General features: G+C 52.2%; 2 protein-coding genes across 9 annotated transcripts in view; both read right to left on the bottom strand.

The window, feature by feature from the left end:
- The window catches only part of Ldb3 (LIM domain binding 3), a 62023-nt gene extending 50784 nt beyond the window's left edge, over positions 1 to 11239 (bottom strand). For all 8 annotated transcript variants that reach the window (XM_060390900.1, XM_060390899.1, XM_060390898.1 and 5 more), the window contains exons 1-2: positions 11131 to 11239; positions 9195 to 9313 (exon numbers count right to left, since the gene is read on the bottom strand). In XM_060390900.1, the coding sequence (XP_060246883.1) occupies positions 9195 to 9287 (93 nt within the window). In that variant the 5' untranslated portion in view covers positions 9288 to 9313; positions 11131 to 11239. The remainder of the gene's footprint in view (positions 1 to 9194; positions 9314 to 11130) is intronic.
- Positions 11240 to 11461: 222 nt separating this feature from the next.
- Opn4 (opsin 4) lies at positions 11462 to 21485 on the bottom strand. The gene is made up of 10 exons (XM_021635996.2): positions 21186 to 21485; positions 20221 to 20366; positions 18579 to 18712; positions 18062 to 18265; positions 17357 to 17528; positions 16765 to 16920; positions 15802 to 15909; positions 14841 to 15021; positions 13990 to 14106; positions 11462 to 12169 (listed from the first exon to the last, which is right to left on the bottom strand). Exons 1-10 carry the CDS (start codon positions 21324 to 21326, stop codon positions 12131 to 12133), a joined length of 1398 nt encoding a protein of 465 aa, XP_021491671.1. The 5' UTR covers positions 21327 to 21485; the 3' UTR covers positions 11462 to 12130.
- Positions 21486 to 21895: the final 410 nt, after the last annotated feature.

Below are 21895 nucleotides of genomic sequence, written 5' to 3' on the forward strand. Positions count from 1 at the left end.
ATCCGGTAGACATCCAGCATGACTTTTGTTCGTGATGGCCAGCTGCTCACCAAACCTGTTTCCTCTTCCTCGCTTGGCTACTATTTTCTAGGACGTTTTGGCAGCAGTCAAGGGACCACCTTTGGCCAGTGGAATGCTGGTGGAAGTAACACTCACCGCTGCCACGTCTTTCCTCAGCAATCCTGCACGGTGCTTATTGCCTACTAAATGCACAGGTTCAAGGGGAGAACAGCCAAGCTGCTAATTGGAAAGGGCCCTGGTTCCTGGAGCAGAGACTCTATGCCAGGCCTCCTAAATGAGGGATAGAGCCCCACTGTGCCAGGCCATTGATATTTGGGGGTTACATTTGCCGATTAACCTATGACCCCTGTACCCTGCAACCCTAGAGAGAACTTTCCAGTCCTAATGAGGGTAAGACTTAGCACCAACCTGTCCCACATCACTGCCAGACCAAAGGGCAGAATAAATGTACCCCCACGTCCAAGTCTTTCCTTTGTGGAGTCTCAATGGCATTCTGTGCAATCAAAAATGCTCTCCGGGCAGGAACACAGGCAACTAAAGGAGCCATCGGCCCTGCGTGGGTGAGAGGGTAGGCTGCTGAGTAAGGCAGGCATGGGGTGCTCAGGCTACCTGCACTCCTCTGGAAGGGAACGTATAATTATGAAGCTAGCTCCTAATTCCTGTACCTTACTGACATCCAAAAATATTTGTCTGGAGGCTCCATCTTTGGCTGCATAAAACACCGTTAAGTCTCCACAATGAAAATACTTCACGGGATGTTGGGAAAGCTATTTTCACCAATACTTGGGAAGCCACGGCTCACACTGAACTTTCAATGACATCATACCCAGTATCAAGTTGTGCATGGCAGCCCCTTGTATCAGGGCTCTGGGTGCTCATGTGGCCCTACCCACAGTGACACTACCTGAGATGGGAACTTCCATAAGACCTAGTGACATAATTTTAGAGTGGTTCAGTGGACTGGTCATAATGACATTAGCAGCCCTGCTTTGAAAGATAGCTCATGAGTTGTTACTTGAGGAGCCTAGCTTTAACTTCTATGACTTCCAAAGGAATGTATCAACCCCTTATAATAGCACACAGAAATGTTCATTATTTTTTCCAGTGTAAATGCTTTATTGATTAAGGAGACAAGCACAGTGCAACAATCTGTTAGTATGTAACACTTACACATAAAAGTATCTTAGGAGCTGACTCTATGACATCATGTTGGATGTTTCTCTATGATACCACATAGAACGTCACACAGGCCTTGTCACCAATAACATCACAGGAAAGAGGAGGCTCTGGGCCGCATTTCCCATATGATTAGAAAATATCCCTTATCTTTGCCTGCTTTTGTGCCTACACTCTAGTTCTCTAGTTCTCTTGGCATCTTTGGCCACATCCTACTCACCATTCTGGCTGTAACACAGTGATAAGAATAGTCATTAACACCAGCAGAAGCCAGATTTTGGCGAAGGTCTGGGAACCCTCTAGGAGACCTGGGTTAAGCTTGTGGGGGCCTCTAATCAAGCTCTGGGCTTGTAGACATGAATGGAATGTTCCTGCCAGGTTTCCTAAAGGGAATTATACATGCATGAAGGTGCCTAGTAGTCACTGTGCCAAAAAATGAACGACTTTTTGTAATCATATTGTTGGTTCAAGAAGCATTGTCATGTACCATGTGAAATGATCACAAGAACAAAAGGGTCTCCCTTACCAACTCCTGTTAACCAGCCTTTGCAGTCCCAGGTGTCTTCCTAAACACTGCCCCCTTGTGCCCAGAAAATTCCTCTTCTAGACCCCAAATTGCCAGGCAATTTGAGAATAATAGATAATAATAACCGAGAAATGAAAGCCTCAGTGGCCAAGAAGACACATCTGACTTGCAAAGCCCACTCTCCAGATGCCATAAGGGTATCACGGACCTATCATTATTCCTCAGTCCATCAGCACAGGGAGCCCATGGTAACAGAAATGTGTTTCTGTCTTAAATGCAGACGTGAAAAATAGTGACAGGCTGGGGAGATGGCTCGGTTGGCTAGGTGTTTAGAGGACCTGAGGTTGAGCCCTCACACACCACTAAAAATCAGGAGTAGGCATACACCTGTAACTCCAGTTCTGGGAAGGCAGAGACTGACACGAATCTTCCTCAGGCTTGCTGGCCAGCCAGCCTGGCTGACTAGAAGAGGTCAGCGAGAGACTCCAGGTCAATGAGAGACCCTGACTCAAAAAACGCAAGGTGAACAACTCCTGAGATACAACACACACACACACACACACACACACACACACACACACACTCACACATGCACACACAATCACACATATACATACATCTGAACACGTGCACACACAATGGTGACAGTGAAAGAAAAGCCAGACACTTTCCTAGAACAATAGAAACCTGCTGCTATGCAGAAAATCTACCTGTTCTGCTTTTCTATGTAGGGCTGCGTTATCTCTAACAACTCACTATCCCCAATTCTCATCATCGCTGTCCAACCATAACATTTCACTCTTTCACCTTATCAAATATCACTGTCACTGCTCTCCACCCATCAAGCCATCTTACTCTAGAAGGACTTCAAAGAAAGATGAGGACACTAGCATCACCCAGGGTAGAATTTTCAGTGCCACGTGTCCTAGTGGACTGTTCCTGCACTCCCACAGTGCCACATGTCCTAGTGGTCCTCTTGAGCACTCCCATAGCTACTCCCCCCCATGGCAGTACATCCCCAGGGAAAGACAGCTCATAGTAAACTGCCCTGTGGTATGTACCCTATAAAATACTCTCCACAGCAGAATGTACCTACAGAAGGACACCCCTAGTGCTTCTATTTTGACTATCTACAAATAGCTTGGGGTAGGGCAGAGGGAAGCAGCTATTAATCTCTTGCAGAAGGGTGGGGCTACAAACCCAGAAGGGACACTGCTAGGCAGGATGGGAGTGTTCAGATCATGGTGACAGTATAAGCAAGGACACCAGAATGACATCCAAGGGAGGCTGGGCCCAATCAGCTAGTGCCAACTGCAGGCCACCAGGAATGCCATGTCTTTTAGAGCTGCCTGGTGACATATTTCTCCCTTGGACACAGCCAACTTGTACTTATCTTTCCCTGTGCCTGGAGCTGTCTGATATCCTCAGGCGTGGGCTGGGGTAATCCTTGCTCCAGGGCCCTGGTCAGTAGCCAGACATTCCAGAGGAGAGCCACCAAGCTGGATCCCCCTGTCCCTGGCACCTCTCTCCGTGCATCTGTGTCTGCCCATTAGAGTTCAGCTGGCCTGGCCTTTTGATGCCCTAAGCAGGGTCCAATGTCCCTCAAGTGGGGGTGGAGTATTTGCAATAGAGAGTTCTTCTTTTCTGCTCAAGTGTCTTTAGAGAAGGAGGCCAGAGAGAGGCAGGGAGAGTCAAGGACCATAAGACTCCTCTCCACCACAGGAGCAACTTCAGCTTCTGTGGGAGCTGGGGAAGGGGACTGGCCCTGTTGGACCATTGCCTGGAGTCCAGGGCTCATGAAAAGTGTAGTTCACGCATCTCTTTCTCTAACTTTCCATCCTCCTTTAGCTGTTGACTTAGTCTCAGAAAAGACTGAACATACTCACATTCTAGGAGACATTTTCTTTTAAACAAAAATCTTTCATCTCTCTTTGAGCATTTAAAATTCTCTTTGGATGAGTGTTTAATTTCTACCTAATTTTTCAGTTGTCTGCAGCCAACAGTCACTGTCCAGTGTGGACCTGAACACAAAGCAGAACATTGAGGGGCCTCAGTGTGGGCCATCAAGAACAAACAGGGCCATGATTGGCCACTCAGTCCATGCTGTGCTGGGCCATAATCCTAAAGAGCATCATATCACTGGTCCAAGAAGCACTGTCCTGTTCCATGTGAGTGATAATAAGACCAGCAGGGCCCTCCCTTACCAACTGCTCTTAATCAGCCTTTGCAGTCCCAGATGTCTTCTTAAAAACACTGCCTACCTTGTGCCCAGAACATTCCTCTTCTAGACCCCAAATATGTAAGCCAGGCAAGGACAACAGAGAAATGAAAGGCATGATGTTCAAGAGGATACATCTGAGCCAGGCATGGTGGCACCTGCCTGTAGTCCCAGCACTCTAGGAGGCAGAGGCAGGCAGATCACTGTGAGTTAGAGGCCAGCTAGTGAGTTCAGGACAGCCAAGGCTACATAGAGAAACCCTTTCTCAAAAAACAAAACAAAACAAAAAAAGAAGACACATCTGATTTGCAAGGCCCAATCCACTCTTTAGAGGTAACACAAGGGTAGGGTAGTTGGTGTCATGGCCACTGTCATGCCTAGGAGGTAAGCAACAGAGGAAAGCATATAGACAGCAGAATGGGCCAACTTAAGCCTGCTTTGGTTGAAACTTCACACATTCCAGTGAGTGTCCTGAGGCCTTTTTCTCCAGCATGTTGTGAGGATTACATTATGAAATGGGGTGTTACACAAGGATGCTGCACAGCCTGAAAGGTTTCCGGGGAGATCTCCAATCTAAGAGAACACAAGTGCTGACCCCAAGCTCCTTCTCCCAATCTCCCTCTTGACTATCCAGGAAAGTCAAGGATAGTACTGGGTGACAGCAGGTCAGCATGGCTGGACCCCAGGGTTCCTTAAGAAACAAGATCCAGAGCTGATAGAAGGTGCAAGGCAAGGGGTCAGCCCCCACTGACTAGTCCTGAGCCAGCCTACTGTTCCTAGAAGGATGTGACAGAATAGCAGGGGTTCTTCCAGGGAAACAAGAGGCCAGGCGGTCTGGGGGCGCCTGGGCTCCACAGAGGATTTGAGCATCCCTCCTCATATTCAGAAACACACAGGCCCTGCTTGGCTTCTCAGCGTGACTTGCCAGGTGTGGTGGGGCTGGCTAAAGGCAGGTAACAGGCCTGGAAGGCGTCGAACCTTCCCAGCTCCTTCTTCGAAGCCTGGCAGGGATTCCCCCCTGGAGTCCTAAGTGCATTTTAACTCTCTGGGATTAAATCACCACGTGCCAAGCTGGCCCTTTTCCCATCTGGCCAGTCCTCACCCTTTTTCTGGAAACTTCTTTTTCCCAGCGGCCTCAACCTCTATTCCAGCCCTGGTGTATAAATAAGCCAGGCTCAGCAGGGTACAGTGGCACAGGCCTGTAATCCCAGGGCTCAGGGAGGCAGAGGCAGGCACATCTCTGTAAATTTGAGGCTAGTCTGGTCTACTGTCCCTGAGTCCAGGACAGCCAAGACACCAAGAGAAACCCTGTCTCAAAAACAAAACAAAACAAAACAAAAAACAACAACAAAAAACAAAAAGAGAAAAAGAAAGAAAATATAAAAGCCAGACTCTCCTATACCCTGCCTTGCTTGTCCAAATAGCTACTATTTTCACTTCTCTCCCTTCTATGCTACTAGAGTTTCTCCAAGAGGTGACCACAGACCCTGGCTCATCTATAACCCATCCTTCATACTCTCGGACACCTGGCCTTGGCATTTAATTGTTTGCACACACCAATACTTGGTGTGGGTGTGTTGGGTGAGTGTGTGAAAGAGGGTCCTCCTCTGTTTTTTCAGGTCCCAACATTGTTCCTCTCTGCTTCTCCCAACAAATTGTCAGTGTTCTTGTATGTACTTGGCACTTGCTTCATGCCTCCAAGGAGGCTCCTATGAGGGCAGAAACCTGGCTCCAGCAGAAGAGAAGCCCTGTTTGGGCATGGGAAGACTGGAGATAAGGACTGCAGGGTCTTCACAATTAGGCAATTTTCTCATGTCCCTAGTGCCTATGTCCTTCTCATATCTGCTGTCCCCATATTCCCCTGTCTCCCCAAAGCATCAGGCCCCATTCTTGTCTGCCCATAGAGTTGCCTTTGGCTTGTGCTCTGGTTCTGGGACCTACAGGGACCCCCTCCTAGGACCTAGTGGGCCTCTGATCTGCTGCCTTCAGGGCCTTCAAAGGGTCAGAAGCAAGTGTGAATCCAGGAGGGCCTGGCTGAGGTGCACCTTTAAGAATGCAGTCTTCAGCTGTGACCATTCCTTATCTTACCCTGCTGGATAGCTAGATAGATGGTTGCCTGACCTTCAGCAGGGCTATAAAGCACTGATAGGCGCTGCCCAGAACAGCTCAAGATGCTACGCTCCAGGGGCCTGGAAATTCCAGGAATTGCCAGCACAGCCACCCCAGAATAGTCTCAGACTGTCCTCCGTTCTCTTCCCAGAGGTCCTCTGTTCTCAGTGTCACCACCTTAGCTGGGACAGTTCAATAATACTGAAACTGAAATCGGATGAGAGGCAGAAGGCTCTGGACTCTGGCCCAGGCAAGCCTGCCAGGTGGGATGGAGGTCAAGGCCTTCCAATAAGGAGGCAGGTCTATCCCAGCCCACGGCCCCTTTGCACACTAGCCTCATAGTCAGCCTCATTTCCACAATTTCAATCTCACAAGTGTGGACAGCACTGTCCCATTTCATAGGTGAGACAAGCCAGGCTGTGTTACAGGTGACACAGCAGAGAGATGTAAAAGTGAACGAAGACACTTGCCTCTTTCCTGCAGTAGAGAGTGCCACAGCCATGAAGGGGCAAGGCCCCACTCCTAGCCCCAGTGTCTAAGCAGAGACAGGGGCCTTGTTGAGGGCTGGGCCTGTAATCTGCTCCCTCAAGTCTGCTTCCTGGAGAATTGGCTGAGGTGGGGGAGGGGAGGGTGAGAGGGCAGCTCAGGTTGCAGGCCTCTGCACCTGTCCAGGATAACTGAAGGCCTTTGCCCTCCGCCCTAGAGTGTTCCTCCTGTAACCCATCTCTGCAGAGTCTTATCCTTAGATTGCTGGGTGAGGGTCTTAGGGGTCTTCTGCTCAGGTTGCTGCCATAGTACGGGTGTGGAGGCCGTGGGTAGGGTGCATACCTCAGCTATCACCCCACAGGCAGGTGGCAGCTATTTCTCTTGAGAGGAACACATACCTGCTTTTGAGAGACACCAGCTTCCACCAGTGCCGAGTCTGACAGGCAAAGGACCATCTGAGGGAGTTAGGCCATGCTGGGACACATGAGTGCTACCTGGGGGCATCCGGGAAAGCCTTTGTTTGCTGGGCTCCGAGTTGGTAACACCAGACTTCACAATTGTAGTGGCTGTGCCAAGAGTGGGGGGGGGGGGTGTGAAGACGAGCAGGGCACATCCTTGCTCTTGTGTCTCTGTGACTAGGCTGTTTCTGGTACAGAAGGGACTGTGAACCTCAGCAGCAGATGCCTTCCACAGGCCTAGTGTTCATCCTGTCTGCTTTGCCCTCAGCACCGGGCCTGGAATGCCCAGGACTGGGTTGCCAAAGCCCACTGTATGTGTGGCCCACAAGTTGTGTTTTTCGGGAGACCGAAAGGCCTGAACACCACGGTTCTGTTTCACCATTCTCCTGGTGATTTGAGGTGTGTAGCAGAAATGAGCCAATCCCCCAGGGCCCTGGCTTCTATTTTTAAAAGCCTCCCTAGCATTAGCTTCCAGCACACCCCAACACACCCCCTCTTTGAGTGAGGACATTCTTCCTGCTGTCTAGCTTTAAGCCTCCTGTGCTGCCATTTAAGCCGTGGCCATCCGGGGCCAGGTGGTGCATAGGTCCTGAGTGAGGTCATTGGCTTTCCTGGGTGCCACTGATCCTGGAGATGTATTTGTTCCCGCAACACAGAGCAGGGAGCACCCGCAGCAAGCCGCGGGGATGGTGGTCTCAGTTCTAGGTATAGAGGGCCAGTGGGCACATGAGGATGATGGGAAAGGCCCTGTCTTACAGAGGGAGGGAACCTGCAGCGTCAGAAGTGGGGACTGTGCAGAGCCTGGCGTGGGGGTAGCCACCGGTCTCACATGCCCACATGTCACCACATCGTCAAGCAAGATGCATATGGTTTAGGGTGTCCCCTTAGCAGGGGGCCCCTTGGTTTTCAGGGCAGTAGGTCTGGAGGGCAGAGACTCCAGGTCTGCAGCTGAGAGGTGAAGACAGTATCCCTCCCCAAAGGCCGAGCTTAAAAGTGATCTGAGGACCAGGGCTGCTTCGGGGGAATATTGGGCCCTGCCCCTCTGCCAAGCACTTCCCAGGATTCCCCACTACCCCTGAGAGCTAGCCCCCCAGGTCCAAGGCAAGTCTCTACTGCTTTGTGAAAGAAACAGTGCTCCAGTTATACCTGATTCCATCCTCCAACTCCATAGTGACACCCTGGAGTCTAACTGTGCCCCTTAAGCCCAGATCAGTCCTACCAGGGGCTCAGCTACTAAGCAGGTTATACTTATTCCCTGTATGCCTCCCAGTCCCCCTAAGCCATGGGGCCTTCAGTCCCGGATCTACCAGGACAAATGCTGAGCAGATAGTGCCAGGTTATAGCCTAGGTACCGGGACTATAGCAGTGCTTAAAGTTCCTCCTCGATTCCTTGCAAGCATGTCTACTTTCTGGCCTTTCAGGCCTCAGTTTCTCCAACTCAACAGGAGCTGTCCCCAGAACCCCTGGTGTTTGATGCCATTTTCATTGGACAGTGCTGTTTCTCACCATTATCTGCAGGACCCAGGGGCCATTTCCCCAGCCTAGCAAGAGCAAAGCTGTGGGACAGGCAGCCCTTCCTTAGGTGAGAAAGACTGGCCCAGCCAAAGAGCCGGATGGTGAGAGGTTCCGGCCAGGCCCACCGTGACTGGGAGAGGAGAGGCTGGTGTCTTGGGTTTAGGATAGAGTGGACCCTGGAGGCCAGCAACCAGTCTAGCCTAGACTTATATCATGACAGCAGGGCAACATGGTCATCACTGTCTAACCACCTGCCTGTCACCTGCCTTCCTTATGCTAGGAATGCTCTTTCTTAAGCAGTTGCCTCCTTTTAGGGAAGGATTCCAATTTTGGAACTACCCCAAGCCTACCCTTCTGGGGAAGATGTTTAGGAAGGCCCCACACTCTCTGCCCACAAGCCTATCCAAGCTGCAAACTCAGCATTTCCTGCTCAGCTATTTGCCCATGACATCTTGCTTAGATGGGCAAAGTCCAGGGAATAAGCTGGGGTGAGCAGATTCAACTGTGGTCAAGATCAGGAGACCAGTCCAGTCCTAGACTTCAGACCAGGAAAAAGGCAGGCTCTGCTTTCCAAGAGCCCTGGGAAGACAGACAGACTGACTGACAGACAGATGGGCATGAGGATGCCCTCTTCCAAGAATGCCCTGCTCCTTTGGGAATGAGGCTGTGAGCAATGTGCACTTACCCGAGAGATAGTGAGGGGCATATTGAAGTCCTTGCCTCCCTGCAGACGGAAGCCCCAGGGCCCAGGCCCTGTCAGAGTCACACTGTAAGACATGCCGAGGCTGACAGTGGCAGCTTCCTCTGAAGACAAATAGTACAAAGAGTCAGGTGAGAGGACGTTCATGCAGCCTGTCTTTCCAGCCCATATTTCTGTTCTTTGCCCCAGACCCCAACCCCTGGCCTTGCCTGCTGTGTCCCTTGCTCCCTGGCCAGGCTGTACAGAGCTCCTCCTGGGAGGCTCCTAAGAATAGCTGGGAGTGAATGCCATCGACACTGATATCTGTCCTTGCTGCGCCCATAAATGGACTGTAACCCTACACTGGGCCCGCCTGCCCGCGGCCTCCCAGCCAGTCCACCATGACTCACGCGGCTAATATAGTCCCTGGGGAGGGGTGTCAGGCACCCATAACACCCATCTCCAAGGAGCAGGCATGGAGGACCGCCTCCTTTGTACCCTCTGCACAGCCTTTGCACCCTCGTTCCAGTCAGTGGTCCCACTCTGGATCCTCCTCTGGATAGGGGTTTTGCTATTCTGTCCCTGGTAAAGATCACGAGTTGGCACCTATCTGTTGTGGGGCCCTGTTGGGGTCTTGGGCTTAGCTTAGCCTGCAACAGGTCTGAAAAAAAAAGAAAAAAAAAACCCTCTTCAGTTCAGAGGAGTGTCAATTGGCTCCTGGGTCTCTTTTACGGGTCTAGACATAAAAATGTCCGTGCAATGGCAGGGCTTTGAACATGGCCAAGTTCAGAAGAAGGCCCTTCACACCAGTTTTCATGGGGTGCTAAGAGGCTGCTACCTTGGATTATAAGAGCCAAGTCTCAGAGAAGTTAAATATATTCTCCAAGGTCACACAGGGAATAGACTTGGGTCCCGTGGGAGCCTGGGCCCATGCCGATGGGACTCATGTCAGATAATGGGCTCCTAGTGGCTATAGATACCTTCCAAAGCTCTGGCCTGGGGTAAAGTGTACTGCCTGACCCTCAGGAAAAAGGTCTGGGGCCAGGTCTGATGTTGTCCCACCCCTCTAGACCCTCTGGGGCCCAGGCAGTTATTCCTGGCTCTCCTGTCTCATTTGTGCCCTGGAAAACTTGACAGTAGCATGGAAAGCTACAGCTGCCAGCATTGCACGCCAGGCTCCATGCCCTTTGCACAGGAATGATGGGGGGTAGGGGAGAAGTGCCATTTGTTCAGCTGCTAGGACGCAGAGCCAGAAGGGCAGGGAAGGGAAGCATGTGTGGCATGTTCAGCCCACAACACAGAGACAGTGGGCTCTGGGTGGGGGACCTTGGCCCCTTGGGGCTTCAACCAGCATGACGTTTGGGTTAAGGTGTCCCTAGATGCCAGCCCTCCCCCAAGACAGACTTCAGATTTTATGTGGTATGGAGATAGATGGAGGTTCACTCTGGCTCCCCAGCCCAGGAAATTGAGGTCCAGGGAAGGTGGTGGGTTGGCTTCTGGCTGGCCCTCCCAAACCCACTAGCCTGGAAGAGTTAATGCAGGTCTGGATGTGAGTAATTTCCTAGCTGCCAGAACTCCGGCCTCACACCCCAGGCTGGGCATACATAGACTGCACGATAAGAGTGCTGATTTGCAGGGTTGCTTTGTAATTTGCCCAAAGTCACAAAGATAGAAAGTGTAAGAAGCCAGGGAGGGGCTTTTACTCTTTCTCTCTGTTTCACCAGTTCCTCTTTGTTCCAGTACCATTCCACCTTCATGGGCTAGGAGGCTGGCACCTCTCCATCCCTCTCCCATCCCATCCTCTATACCATCCCATCTATCCCTAACTCAGTCCTTGTTCCCCCAGGCTCTCTGTCCTTTCCAGCTGGAAAAGGTCCATCCACACAGCATAACCAAAAAGAAAAGGGCCGACCCTGGACCTGGAGTCCCAGCAATGCTATACCTGGAGCTGAAGGCTCTCTCTCTGGACTTTGGCACTTGCTTCTGGTTAAGGGAGGGGTGGTAGGGAGATGCTCTTAAAGGGGAAGGCCAGCCTCCCGCTGCCTCCCCTAGGAGATCCAAAGCCAGTTGGAGAACAGCTGGTACCCACGGGCTGGGAAGAGCTCCACACGTCATCGGGGAGGAGGGAATAGGCCATACTGCCTTTGTTCCTCCTCTATTTTGCTCCCATATGGTTTGAGATGGTTTAAAAGAGTGAGAGTCCCAAACTGGAAATCTAGGGAAGGGAAGAAGAAACTGCTGGAGATATGAAGACCAGTAGGCGTGTTTGCCACAAGAGACCCTGTTTTTTATTTTCCTGTGTCCTGTCAGGTTCACATCTGGATGGAATTTAGACCACTGACATGAAACAAACAGTAAGGGCAGGGTGTGCATGCGTGTGCTCAGTGTGCATGCAAGTAGGTACCTATGTGCCTGCCAGCGCCCCTGTACATGTGAGCGTGGGTCACAGTGTGAATGCTACGGGAGAGCTTGAGTTAAGGAAGCATTTCTTTCTAGTAAAGTCTGTGCTCGGCTTTTGACCACTGGTGGCAGGGCATGCAGGGATTGTCTTTCTGAACCGATAAGCTGTGACATAGGCTGGCCAAGATGCTTGGCTCATAAACAAATGCTGTGTTCCCCAGTGCCGTCGCTATTGTCACTGCCCGGACAATTGCAGCATACAGAATCTGAGGAGCAGCAGTAGCCGCTGGAAGTGAGGCAAGAGGTCCACGCTTCGGGCAGAGTCCAGGTGTGCCTGCTGAGCTGAGCAGACTGGGCTTCAAGGCAGGAGTGTTATGGTGTGGAAAGGAGTCGGAGATGAGTGTCCAGTGTAGCACAAGTGACAGGAACACCTTCAGAATTCCGGGCTTGTGAGATAATCCTGGGTCTGTGAGTGTGACAGGGAGGTGATGGGGCTGGGCAAGTACCAGAAGAAAGTGGAGGGCCGGGGGGCAGTGGGCATACTACATCCTGAGGTCCAGGCTGGGGAGGTGTCTCTTGGTCTGAAAATAAACAATACAAGTCTGTTCATCTCTCAGAGCGTCTCACAGGGACAGCCTTCTAACACTCTTCACATTTGAGACCACTGACATGTGAAGGTGATTGTGTAGAAGGCCCAGCCTGTGGTCAAGCTTGGGGTGGGCCTTTTCAAGGCCCATATCTCAAAGAAGGAGACAGCAAAATCTTAGGCTCTTTTCAGGATGGTCTCTGGGATTAACCTCTTGGACTCCTGAGCTCCAGACTCCTTATGCCCCTGCCCCAGCTCACCTTTCTTCTGCAATCCCATGTGTGTGTGAGGCCTGGCATCCTCTTTATCCCTGCTGCTCTAACCTGCTCACCCTTTCCCTGCTCTGCAGCACCAGATTCCTCTGGGAGCAAACTTCACAGGCTTGCCTTACTCACTGCAGCATTCCTGGGGCAAGTCAGAAGGGCCTGGCTATACCACAAAAGTGATCAAGCCCTTTTCTAGCTCCTTGTTCCCCAGGGTTTGGAGACCCCTCCCCAGATCACCCACCACTCCTACCACCTCCTGCCCTCTTTCCTTCCTACATCCCCAATGTTATCTACCCCCACGGTCTCTTTGGATGCTCCCAAGGTCAGTCTCTCTCCCCTTCTCCCTTCTCCTCTCCCCCCCTCTCTTACACACACACACACACACACACACACACACACACACACACACACCTGTTCCAGGACACCAAGTTCCTTCCCTTGAACCCCACTGTGTTCACTCAGGATGTTCGTAGGGACAGCTCCCCGCCCCCTCCCACTCCCCAGGGAACCCCAGGAGCTGCCTCTGTGTTCTCGTAACTTGATGGCAGTGCTTACCACTTATGTTTGGCAACTGCTGACGGTTGGCCCTCCGTGCCAAAAGCCCCTAGTGGAGGGCCTACCTCCATCCAGGATAGACATTACGTCTTCAACCACTTCCTGGCCAGCGCAGACCCCTTCGAGGCTTCTGCCCTGGCCTCTGAAGTTGTGCATAGTGCTTGGGACACAATGTAGGGAAGCAGGGGCTCCCCAGCTGCAGAAGCATGGGCAGGCTACTCACAGAGAAGCAGCACAAAGGAAGACAGGACATGCCTGTGATCCTAGCGTGGCCGAGGAAGCCTTAGGCTACCCGGTGGCTAATAGGGGTTGCTGTGTGAGAGGGAGGAAGGTGGGGGAGCTGTCAGCTGGGGAGGGGTGCTGCCTGGGAGCCTGTGCTCATGGCATTTCCAGCATTCCAAAATATGGCCTTCTCTAATCACCGTTGACATTCCATTCCATAGGCACTGGGGCTGACAGCTGGCCTTCTTTTAATAGCTACAAGTGTTCTGGGTGACATCGTGAGCTCAGGCCATTGGCAGTGAGCACTTCCACAGCTTGCAGCCCCTTCCCCCAGGTATTTCCAGCACCAAAATCACACCGAGAGTGCACACCATCCACACCCCGGCACCCGCACCACACAGTGACAGAGAGCACATGCCGGGAACACGGTCCACACACGAGCGAGTTGTTCTCTGCTGCGGACCACATATCTTCACGAGCACATACAATCACACACACGCTCTGCATCTGTCACGGCACAGCACGGCTAACAGCACACAGTCACATGCAGATGGTCCCCGAGGCATAGACCCCCCCGGGCCCTGCTAGGGATGCCCTCTGGGTGGGCAAAGGAGAGCTGGGATGTATGGGGTGGGGGTGATTCTGAGAGGCCTGTTCACACAGCAAGCCTGCCTTTCTGGCCACTCCTTAGGCTACTTGGCCTGTCTCCCTGCCCTTTCACAGACTGGCAGATACTGGGTCCAGGCACTTTGGGAGTCTTGAATTTTTATACCTGGGGACTGGAAGGGGCCTTGACTTCCCCATATTCCAGGTCCTGACTGCAGAAGGATAGTCCACTTGTTCGCGGGGCAGCTCCCCACGCAGCTGTTGCTTCTGTGTCTGTCCAGCCCTGGGGAGGTGGGAGAGCAACTTTGAGGTGAGAGAGACAGCTTACTTATGGCACACTCATACCTCCTTCCTTCCAGCCTCTACACAGGTACTTATTGAGGGGGTCCCAAGACATCACTTGCAAAGTTGTGGTCCGCAAAGCTCAGAAAAGAGTTATATACACCTATGAGAAGTGTTTGTCTTTTTAAGTGTGTGGGTATGTAGATAGGTGGCCTTCATGAGAGTCAGGCCTCTGTTAACCAACAAGACAGACTCCTCATTTTCTACTAGTGGCTCAGAGAAGGGAGCCCTGATATCTCTATAGCCTAGCAAAAGATGAGCAGCAGATGATAGCTGGCTCTCAGATACACAGTGAGGGCATGGTGGGCCAAGGCTTTAAGCTAGTTCTGATCTCAGGCTAGTGCATTCCCTTTTCTATAGCCCATAGCTCTTCATACTTCATCTAAGGTGGTGGTTTAGTGGTAAGGAGCAGAGGCAGCTCTTGCCATAGAGAAAGAGCTGACTTGGAAAGCCCATGTTTAGACTGCATTGCTGCTGGCTGACTTCAGACTACCTGTCTCTTCTCTGTTCTGGCTATTCCTGCTTGTCACAGAGGGTGATGTGCTTGAGGTTAGAAGAGGTAAATGACGTGTTCCCCAGTCTAATATGTGGCTCTGCCAACTAGGCCTGGGTCCCGAGGGTGGGTTGGGAAAGGAAAGGTGAGGTACCAACTGATGGGGGATACAGCATACATACCACCTCACTCTCAGAACCCAGGGACTCTTGACGCTTCCGTCCGGAGATCCAGCTGAAGTCAGAGGACTGGCTGCTCAGTGTGGAACGGTGGGTAGATCGGTAGCTGAGGGAGGGATGGCTGCGCTGGCCTGACACTCCAAGGAGCACGCCAAGGCAGGGCAGGTGCTGGGCAATGGCCACCCTGTAGGAGTCACTGGTTAGGGTAAAAGGACATGAAATGGAGAAGGAAAGGACAGACTGATACAGGGTTAGAGTGTGTGAACAGACAGATGTTAATGATGGTTACAGACAGACAACTAGATGAAAGAGACTGATAGGCTCCCAGGGCTGATGAGATTAACAACAGACCCAGGGGATGGTGGACACTGGGAGAGCCTTGGGGTAGCAGGTTCAACCAACTAGGCATCGCACCAAGTCCTAACATGGTTGCCCTAGGTAACAGCTCTGGGAGTGGGTGGCATGGACACATCTAGGTGCTATAGGCTGGACTGACTGCATCAGGAGATTAGCAAAGGTAGGACATCACCAGGCTGAAAATGGCTCTGAGGGCCTTGCTCTCATTCGGCTTAGTAGAGCATGTACTTGACCACATTATCTCAGGATGCTGCTAGGGCCCTCGGTGGAAGGAAGCACACTCTGCTGGGATCTTTGCAAGATGTCATGTTCTAGGGGCTTGGGTTTGCACAGGAGGCACTGCTAATAACCACCCTGGCTGCCTTAGACATAGCTCTGTAATTAGGACTGGCTGTCGCCCAGGTAGCCATTGCTATTTCATGGGATGCTGGGAAAAATGAGAGGGCATGCCAACTGCAGACCCTTCCCAGTGTTTGCACCAAGGTATTCATGACCCCGAGCTAATACACACATGAGAGATTAGAGAGACAGAGCAGCTCTGCCTTCATCTGGAGGCCCAGACCCTCCATGCCCCCAGGTGGGCGTGGAGGCCTGGAGGAGGCCGCACCTGTACTTGGGGTGAGTGATGGCATAAATGATGGGGTTGTGGATGGCAGAAGCCTTGGCGATGACAGCTGGCACTGAGTTCATGTAGGGCGTCAGGATGTGCGAGTACCTAGGACAGAGAAGGTGTGGGGTCCCCCATTCATACCCCTAGTTGTCTCTGTGGCTGACCCTGCCAAAGCCTAAACTAAACCAATGCCAGCCTAGTCTTAGTCAACACATAGAAGCCAGCCCCACAGTGAGAGACTGGCAGTGCCAGTGAGAATTTTGGCTGAAGATGGATAGGAAGGACACTGAAGATTGTTGAGGGTAGAGCTCAGGGGGGCAGATGTGCCATGTCTACAGGGATTGTACAGCAAGTCTCACTGTCCCTTAGAACCTGTGCAGCTGGCAATGCCTCTCTATGCCATTCAGTTGGCAATGCTGGCAAACCTTTACCCCATCCAGTTGTACACTGGCCCTTTGGATGTCCTAGAGAAACTTCTGACAGGCCCCTGGAGGAGACTGCATTATTACTACTCAAAAAGATTGGTACCCGAAAAGCTCAAAGTACCAAAATTTCGTTCTCACAAGAAACGCTTTGGAAATGTGGCCTGTGCCCATGCTTCTGAAGGTGCCATGGTTATCAGACTCAAGCCACAGAGGTTACTAGAGGGCACCAGTTAGGGGTCCATCCCTAAGCAGTAGCCGCCTTGGCTGTGTGCATATAGCTCAGGTTAAGGGGGAACCCGAACCTCAGGTTCTTAAGGAGATGGAAGATTCCAAGACTACCTGTATGTAGCCAGGGCTTTCCCAGTATATCCAGGGACTGGGCCAGCCTAGTGGGGTGAGGCATGTCACAGGGAGAGGGTAAGGCTGTAGAGCTGAACCTAGGATGTCAGGATGGCTGGCGTGGGTCAGGCTGGAGGGAGAGGCTACTTAGACCTGCGCCTTCAGCCCCTATACCAGCTCCAGGACTCCCACTCACCCAGCAAAGGCCACCAGGGCCACCGTGGAGTAGGGAGCCCAGGATAACACGAAGAAGAGGATGACGATCAGTGCGACCTTGGCCATTTTCCACTCACTCTGCAGCCGCTGCCACTGCCGCCGCCGCAGAGAAGACTCACCGCAGCCCTCGAAGGCCCTAGGAAGGTTGCATCTGGGTTGTATGTAGCAAGTACTAGGGTCACAACTGCGGGCCAGCTTGTGCTTAGGACCCCCAAGTTCAACATTTGAAGGCCCTAGTGAGCGAGCTAACCTAAGCAACGCCACAGCTAAGGCTGAGCACCTGTTGCCCGAACCTCTCTGGACCATCCCTAGGAACACATAGCCAGGGTCATCCTTTCCCACACAGACAGCTCTGACTTCCTCATTTCACTGAGCCTCAGCTGCCCTCCTGTGGTTCTGCCAGAATTGCAGTCTCTAAGTCCTCCTCAGAGGAGGACCTTATCTCTGGGAACTTTCCTAGGTGCCCTCACCTCAGAAACACATGAACTCACTTGTCTTAACCTGCCTTCATCCGGGTGTGTCTGGTGGGCAGACCCTCCGTTCTTTGGTTCGGCATTACACAGTGCACTCACCGGCCTGTCTCTCGGATGGCCTTGAAGATGAAGATGTAGCAGCCGATGATGACGAGCAGGGGGAGGAAGAAGACGAAGCAGAAGAGCAGCATGGTGTAGGCACGCACCCGGGGTGTGAAGGTCATGTAGTCCCAGGAGCAGGATGTCAGCAGCCCCTCAGGAACGTAGGCACCTGGGAGCCGGAGACAAGTGCTCAGGCTTCACTGTGGTGTTGCTTAGGGTGGCTTCAAGCATGGAGGTTGGGGTTCCTAAGCACAACCTGGCCCCAGCCATGTGCCCACCCTGCCCAGAACTGAGAAAGCTGGAGACAGTTGAGAGATGTAAAGGGATACTCCTAAGTTGGTTCTAACGGAGACATCTGGCATTGACTGGAGCTAGCCCCTCTGTAGCCTCAGGGCCATGATCCTCAGGGCTGAAGTCTTGCTACTTGTCCCGCCTGCTGAGACCTCACAGCCTCAGCCCCTGGCTAGTCTGGCTCACTACAAACTCAGCATCTTGTTCCCACTCACTTACCCCCATATTGGGTGACAGGCTCCCTGACTGATCTTTTAGCGCCCTCCCCAATACTGGTGATGTCCCGGAATGTCCATCTGACTTGAGACTTAGGTGGTGCATGAGGCTGTCTGCCAGCTGTCCAACCCAACCTACCCTTAAACTTCCTCTCTCAGCTCCTCTGCCCTCCCCTAGTTCCCCCAGCCCGCTTACTCCAGCCGAAGAAGGGCGGCAGACTCCAGGCCAAGGCGTACAGCCAGACACCGAGCAGGATAAGCGCCGTTCGTCTTTTGGAGCCTATCCCGAGGGTGGCCAGTGGACGTGTGATCACCAGGTAGCGGTCCAGGGCGATGGCTGTCAGGGTGATCATGGAAGTGATGCCAAAGACAGCCCCACAGAAGGCGTAGAACTCGCAACCTGTGGGTAAACCCACTTCCCTAAGTCCCTTGGGAAGAAAGTCCCTGAGGATGGGACGAACTGAACTCCTTCCCGACCTCCCAGAAAACAGGACCAAGCCATCTCCACCCTGCTTGCTCTCCACATCTGGCCAGGCTGGCAGAGGACTCACAGCCAGAACCTCATCTTTCCTCTTCAGTTAGTCACGGATTCAGGGTGCTGCCCACTTGCCCAGCGAGAGTAAATCACCTCATCCAGGCCACCTTCCACCACTGTGGCATCCCTCTGTTAAGACCCATTCTTCCCGATGGCAAAAAGATCCCCAAGTGTCTACCTGCCTCCCCAAAGAGCCATTTCTTGTAGAGGCTGCTGGCAAAGAAGACCGGGGCCTGGGTGAATGACATGAGGAAGTCGCTGACTGCGAGGTTGATAATGAACATGTTCGCTGGTGTCCGCAGGCTTCTGTTCCTGTGAGGTCAGAGGAAGTCAGGGTGTGCTTCCCAATACCCCCGGGGCTATGGGAGGCTTCCCTCACTCTCAGCTATTCATGCATGCACATATACACACAGGTTACTATGCCAAACGTACATGGGCACACAAACATGCCTCGTATGGACACACGACCCGACACATATGCATGCACACAGGCTAGGGCTGTTTGGCCACAGACCTGTCTCTCTGTCCAGCAGGTACCTCAGTAATATGGCCTAAGGGATCTCCGATGGTGGGTCCCTCAGAGCGAAGAATGAAGGAGTGTCTCCAGAAACAGCTGTGCTGCCCAGGAGGCTGGCTCTCTGCCACACCTTTTTTCTTTCTTTCTTTCTTTCTTCTTACCCTCTGGATTATTCCCTCTGCCTGACTCTGAGTCCTTGGAGAAACTTCTCTAGCCACCCAAAAGTACCCTCTGGGCTCCCCTTTCCATTAACTCTGACATTTTTTGCTTGTTGTTTTTGTTTGTTTGTTTGTTTGTTTTGGTTTTTTGTTTTTTCAAGAAAAGATTTCTGTGTGCAGCCTTGGCTGTCCTGGAAATCGGTAGACCAGGCTGGCCTCAAACTCAAGAGAGATCCGCCTACCCCTGCCTTTAATCCTCTGCTGGGACCACAGGTGTGTGCCACCACTTCCCAGCCTAGCCCTGCCCAGATCAGTCCAACTGTCTCTTCAGTGTTCACTCTTGAGGTGGCAATGGGACCGAGATCTTATAACTATGACCACAGGACAGGTACCTTCAGAAACCTCCTCTCACACCACCCATCTTAATAGATGATCCTAAAAGAGGCATCATGATTACCACTTTCCAGATGAGAGTACTAAGGCCTTCACTAACCAAAGGACTTGGTCCCTGTCACAACTTAGTAAGTTGCAAAGCCAGGATTAATTTCCAATCAATGTACATGTAGGAGAAGGTATGGTAAGGTGAAAGCCACAGTTCCATGTCACAGAGATGAGCTGTGGGCTCAAGGAGGGCAAGTGACTGGCTCAGTTCTTCCCCTAGTCTGTGGTGGATCCTGCAGTCTGTGCTCACTTTCCAGCCTGCCTGTTTCAGTCAGAAGCCAGCAGGACAAGGTGGGAATTCAGGGAGAAGCCAAGGTGGTTGTTCGGAGTAGCTGTTGAGGGTTTGAGGATCCTAGCTTCCAGGGATGCTCTTCAAGAAGGAGGAGGGAGGATGCCTCTGGGAGCAGCGGGTGACGGAAGTGAACTGAGAGCAGGGTAGAATGAACAGAGGCCAGAAGTTCCTAGAAGTACCTGCCCGACACAGAGGCCCTGTGGGCATTCAGGGTTCCCTGGGCCATTTCCCTCTTTCCATCAGCTTAAAAGTTGATGCCTAGACCTAATACCATAAAAGGCATGGCCCTCGCTTCTCTGCCCAGTCTCAGGTACCCTGGATAGAGCCAAGTGATGTTTTTGTCCTTGTAACCTGCCCTGTCTACACGGCTGGATACGCACAGTACCCAGACCCATCCCCACCAACCGGGCACCTGCAGAAGGTGTAGATGACTGTCAGATTGCCCAGCATCCCTGTGAGCCCCACCAGCAGGATGACTGTGCCCAGGGTGTAGTGAGCATGGTCTGGGACATCAACTGTGGGGAAGGGGGCCCAGGCAGCAGCCCGAGGTCCAGATGCCTGTGGAGAGAGAGAAAGAACATCACCCTCAGATGTCCTTGGAAAGGAAGTCTAAGTTCCCAATAAGGCAAGCGGCGACACTGGGGTACAGGTGAAAAGCTATGGCCAAGACATAGGTGAAAATGTGGGCCTTCCAAAATTTAACCCCAAGTCTATACATGCGCAGGTGCTGGGCTCCTAAGAGGAAGGTGGAAGACTCAGGTCACCTGCTGGGAGCTGGAAGGACAAGTGTATACAGCTAGTCAGTAAAGCCAGCTCCTGGGTACTGCCTTCCCATAGCAAGCCTTACAGGAGAACTTGCAACTCCTGTAGCACAACTGAGGGCTGACACTGAAGACTGGCAGAAGAGAAAGGAAAACTTCCCACTAGAAAGAAAGATTAGGTTCTGCAGAGTCACTGCATAGAAATCATTGTCCAGTGAGGCTAGTATACAGGAAGTAAGGACAACTCCCCAGGAGGGGGCTGCTCATTGTCCTGCCCAACACCTCCCTCTGTCCTGAACACATCCAGAACCCTGGGACATGCCTTCTTCCCTACAATATTCCCACAGGGTGTCTAGCCACTTTCTGGAAAGAATAGATGTCACCAAGGGCAGGTCAGCACCTGCCTTTCTGGTCCTCCAATGATGAAGATGTTGTTCTCTTTCCTCAGCCACTTTGTATAGGGAAAGCTTAGGGAAGTTCAGTGATGCCCAAGTCCTTCATCTAAGCTCAGACCTATTCTGTCTCCCTGTCAAAGCAGGGGTGGGGACAGGAGTCTTCTGTGTACACACACACACACACACACACACACACGCACACACATGCTCTCCGAACTTACCGTGGGGCTAGCAGATAGAAGCCGGGCTCCTGCAGAGACATTCTGAGTGCTGTTCCAAATGCCATGTAGGGCAGGGCTGGCTGTAAAGCTGGGATCACGAGTTAGGCTTGAAGGGACTCGTGGCCCTGAAGGAGAGTTCATGGTAAGGTACCTGATCAGGCTCTCGGAGAAGCAAAGGGCATGGAAAGCTCAGGGATTCGGCCCCAGACTTCTGGCTTTACTCCATCCTTAACGCTGTGGTCTGGTCCTTCCGCTGCTCAGCGTAGATCCAGCCTGGAGCTGCTCTGTGGGCTGCTGACTGCTCGGTGTCTGATGAAGCGCAAAGGAATGAGTGTCATGGCAGGATCCCTGCACATTTTTAAGTAGCAGTACTGGGTGGGGAGGGGACTACACATGCTCAGTGGCTCCCCGCTTCTGGCTCTCTCTGAAGTGGGTCCCTGGTGTCAGCCCACAAGGGTCTGATGGTGGTGACATGGATATGTGTGTATATGTGCATGTGAATGCCTATAGGGACACTGGCAGGCTCTGCTTTTGGACACTGAACACGAGTCTTTGTCCTCCACACTCCCTTTCTTCCTAGAACTCATCAAGAATGGCCCCTGTTATTCTGAGAGTCATGGTGGTCATTGGGGAAGCAAACCTACGTAAGGTCCTATCTCTGAGTCTGGCCATTATTCCATGGCATCTTCATACATCCCTGCAGGAAGGGA

The sequence above is a fragment of the Meriones unguiculatus genome, chromosome 9 (assembly GCF_030254825.1).
Source record: "Meriones unguiculatus strain TT.TT164.6M chromosome 9, Bangor_MerUng_6.1, whole genome shotgun sequence".
NCBI classification, from domain to species: Eukaryota; Metazoa; Chordata; class Mammalia; order Rodentia; family Muridae; genus Meriones; species Meriones unguiculatus.